The 4,339-nt window shown below is 55.2% G+C and overlaps 1 protein-coding gene across 1 annotated transcript; it reads left to right on the top strand.

Annotated features, from left to right (window-relative positions):
- Positions 1-1,852: 1,852 nt before the first annotated feature.
- L226DRAFT_577059 (uncharacterized protein) lies at positions 1,853-2,591 on the top strand (the record flags this gene model as incomplete). The annotated part of the gene is made up of 2 exons (XM_067685505.1): positions 1,853-2,000; positions 2,068-2,591. The coding sequence occupies 2 exons, from the start codon at positions 1,853-1,855 to the stop codon at positions 2,589-2,591; spliced, it is 672 nt and encodes a 223-aa protein (XP_067528233.1).
- Between the last annotated feature and the right edge of the window lie 1,748 nt (positions 2,592-4,339).

The following is a 4,339-nucleotide window of genomic DNA, read 5'->3' as shown; positions in this document are numbered from 1 at the left end:
GTACGATTACTGCACACCAGCCTGCGCTTCGACAGCAGGGTACAATGTCTGAAAACATGGGAACAATTTAGCCGGGCACTGTCCTGTGAGGCTCCCCGCTTTCGTCTGGGGTCTGCTCGTCATGATACTGCATCTCGACATCACAGTCCATGTCGACCAGACCACGGCGAGCCGCGGAGGACTCGTCTGGGGCTGAACAGATGACTCCGATCAGGCTGAGGACGGAGGCCGGTCGTCGTTCATCCTTCGCTCCTTCGCGAAGCACGCATGGCACATAGCACAGTATGCGGTCGTGCGGAGCCGACGTGACAGCCTTCGAGCGTCGTGTCTCGAGGTCTAAAGGCTGCTGGCCAATGGGAAAGCTTGCGGTGTGCATGTAGATGGGCTCGAGAGCTAGTGTACGTACTTACACAACAGTCACCTCGCAAGCGAGACCTTCGCCGCGGGCGGGAGACAATAGACACAGAAATATATTATTGGCTCTGTACCTGAACAGCTATCGTCGTCGTGTGCCTGCGTGATCTCCGTCTCAAGTCAGAATGTGAAGACAGCTCCATTTGCGCATGCGCAGACGGGCGCGGTGCGGAGATTGTCTGTGGGAGTGCACAACAACTCGCATGAGGTTGAATGTTTGTATGCGACGATGCTGCTATGCTGCGGGGAACGGCGGAGAAGCACGTCGCGTACCTTGTTCAGGGTTTGCGTTGAGAAGTTGATCTCGAGGCAAGTGTTGAGGTTCATGCGGCGCGAGCCTCCTCGGTTGCGCAGAGATTGTGTCATCGCTTGCCAAGTTGTGGGGACATCGGACCGGGGACAGAAGAGCAGCGAGGAGACCAAGAGCTTGTTGAAACTTCAGGGTCTGATCTTCCGATGTGGCGGTTCAAGTTCGGCAGCGCTGAGTTCAGCTTCTTGAGCGCGACGTGTCTATAGCTTCGCACGTTAGAGCCCGCCGCCTGAGGAGAACAGTTAGCGGGCTCCGAGTTGATGCGTGACGGCCCGAACCCTGCTAGATCATCAAAGTCTCCGAGGTTAAGCTGCAGAAGGCGCGCATTGATGTCGAGGTTGATCCTTTGCGAAGCTTTTGACTACTGTGACGGGGTCGGTTGCTTTGAAACAGGTACTGGGACCCCGTGTTGTGGTGCCGCAGAGTTGTTTGTACCATGAGAGATTGTACGTCCATCGGGGGAACGCGTACCGGCTGTATGGGTTCACCAAGAAGTTGGGAATGTGCGCCGCCTTCGAGACCATGCCGAGTGCGGTGAACGCACTTGCCGAGATTGTGGTTAGTGTTAGCACAACTTCAAGCTCACTTGAGAGCCAGATGGTAGTGGAGAATAAAATATATTTTGCTGGAGTAGTGCTACTACAGTTAGATATGTCTGAAACGCACGAGTATGTCCATGGAAATCATGCTTGAAACGGCGCTCCTTGAGTACCAGATGGACAGACTCGGAGAAGCAGACTGTGGGAGTGTCGGATGGCCAAGAAGCGTTTCGTCACGCCGCCCTGCGGACCTACCAACAGGCTCTCATTTGTGCCGAATGACTTCGTGATGCAGCCGACACAATTCTGTAAATTAGCGGAGCTGAGGAAGAGACAGGACTTGAAGCCACCTACCAATTATGCCGCTTAAGTCTTACTAACCCTGTACTGGTATAAACCGTTTCGAACTCAAGATTAGCGTGTCGGAGATCACCGCAAGTCTCGAGCAAGGAGGTTATAATACACAGTGCAGGCGGGAGGAACTTTGAGCGCAAGTTCATCCCCCTACACCGACACCCTGCCGCAGGTACGCTATGCCAGTTGTCCTCTGACACATTGCTCAACTTACTGACTGTTGCAACCAGCTGCAATGACCCGCACGTACACTGCCAAAGTTGCCACCGGCTCGAGAAAGTCTTCGCCTGCACCAGGACCGAGCGACACCGACACGAAGGCCTCCTCGAGCAAGCTCTCTGACATCCGCGCCAGGCTCCATGCACTCATCAATGCCAAAGTCTGTACGTACCTTTTACTTGACCTATGCCGCCTGGTCTTGTCGCTGACCAGACCTCTTGCATTTGCCAGTTGAGCGTTCGAAGGGCAAGCTCAAGAAGATGGGCTGGACGACGCGTGGCTACCGGCGCATTGTCGTCAAGGGTGGCATTGTCCTGCGGGGATGGCCACGCGGGGAGGATGGGATTCTGTTCCAGAACCTCAGCGATGTGAAGGGCGGGAAGGCGGCCATAAAGCGGCTTACCAACGCTTGGGAGACCGGTGAGCTCCGCTTCGAGGATGCGACAGAGGATGAGGTCGACCTTGCACGGCGCTGCCCTGCTGCCATTCTTCCTGGTGACCCTCCGGAGCTCCCTGCGCCGCAGTGCTTTGGGCCGTTCGTGCGCAATGATATCGGCTTGACCCGCGACCCGACGAAGAAGAAGCAGAAGATGGGTCCGAAGACCCCGAAGATCGTCCCGTATGAGTCTGACGACAACACCGACCCGGAGGAGATCGAGAGTGGCAGCGAGTCGGACTCGGAGATCGAGGAGGCTGTGTGGTCTTCAGACGTTGAGCATGCTCACGTGTCAGATATCGAGGACTTTGATGCATGAGCTGTCCCGATGGTCTTCTTGAGTTGTCCTGTACCTTACAAATAGATTGGTTCCATTATCATAGTCCGAACCCAGATCGCCGACAGTGCATGTAAAATGCTCCTGCTGCATATGGAAAATCACAGCGCTCTTCCTCTCTTGAACTCCAAAGTTCGCTCGACATCAATGCTGTCAGTAGAATGCCCAGAAGAAAAAAAATTGCGCTCGCTTACCTTCGGAGCCATGTACAAGGTCAAAGAGTGACCGGCACTGCCGGCATGACTTGCCGTACTAAGTCCCACGGAGTTCTCATCTCACCTACTCTTCCTTGTCTCACCACTATGCCAGGCCCGCTCATCGCACACGCCATGCAACACGCTCAGCCGGGAGTCCATCAAGACTGGGATTGACGGGGATGGGCTGCACGAGTTTGCGTGACAGAATCGAGCTTCGACGGTATGTACTCACCCTCATTATGACCTACATTCATGCTGATGGCGGCGCGATCGTACCGTTCATGATACGGTCATGAAGATTCGGAATGATGCACGCAGAAGAGACATACTACATTGATCCGTCAGCACGCAACTTCTTCCGAGAAAATACGTTTCTGAACAGCTTACCATACTGCCAGGATAGCGAGCTCGCACCCACCTCCCTGTAATTGGAGTCTAGCTGAAGCCATCGCACTGTCAAGATGAGCACACATCTCATTTTCTGTTCGCATATGCTGAGCCTCCTACCTTCTAGACATCAACGCAAGGTCTATGTTGAACGTCAACAGGCCATAGCCATCCCGGAGGCTTATGGCATGCTCCACCGCACCTACCTCAACATTTTCTCGCCGTTCCGAGCATTCGCTTCTGTGTCAGCCCGCAAACACATCGTTTGAGCGCACTCACCTTCAAGTTCAACACTTACCGGGGAAGGTCAGATGGCAGCGGCGGCGGGGTCTGGATCGAGGTACGTGTGTCTACTGTAGTTTCTGGACAGAGGACAGGGAAGCGAGGAGGGTGCTGTCTCGTCACCCGAGCAGCATGTGCGCTGGGTGCCCACACATTTCTCTGGGATGTCAGAGCACCTACCTCCGCTGCTGTTGACGGCGACGTGGACGATTGTGTTGACAATGTCACAGTAGTCAATCACGTCCGTCCGGACCTGCCTCTATGCACGCCGGACCTGCCTCTATGCGCGCCGGACCTGCCTCTATGCGCGCCAGACCTGCCTCTATGCGCGGACTTGCTGCTTGTATGCGCATAGTACCTGCGTGTATGCGCTTCCGCGGAGTGGTATTGAAGTTCACTCACGGTCGTCATAGTCACAACTCGCGCTGTTGAGCGCATGGATGGGGTAAGGACACGGCGGAGGGACGCGCGGGGCAGGCATGATGGAACTCAGGTCCAAGGAGCGAGGGCAGCTCGACGACCGTCCGAAGTCATCATGACATGGCCCCACAGGGCAATCCGGAAATTCCCGGTGAGCGAACTTCACCTCCTGAGGCTCGAGACTTTGCGCACCGTTGCTTTTTAAGACTGCAGAGACAAAGCCCGGACTTACAGTACTTTTCAGAATAGTTGCTGTCCGCTGTCCGCCTTCCGCTCTCCACCTTCCACTCTCCCGGATGCCTTGCCGCGCTTCTGCTTGCGAGTGTCTTCCGGACATCGTGTGTTAAGGTGACGTTCAGTTTGCAGAGCGTCGGATGACTGACAAGCTGGGAATTGGAACAGAAATCCGGGTGTACTGTCCTCTTCTGATAGTCGAGTCGGAGT

This window comes from Lentinus tigrinus (assembly GCF_003813185.1).
Source record: "Lentinus tigrinus ALCF2SS1-7 unplaced genomic scaffold L226scaffold_132, whole genome shotgun sequence".
Lineage (NCBI taxonomy): Eukaryota > Fungi > Basidiomycota > Agaricomycetes > Polyporales > Polyporaceae > Lentinus > Lentinus tigrinus.
The sequence above is the reverse complement of the archived record's forward strand: the minus strand, read 5'-3'. Positions and strand labels throughout refer to the sequence as shown.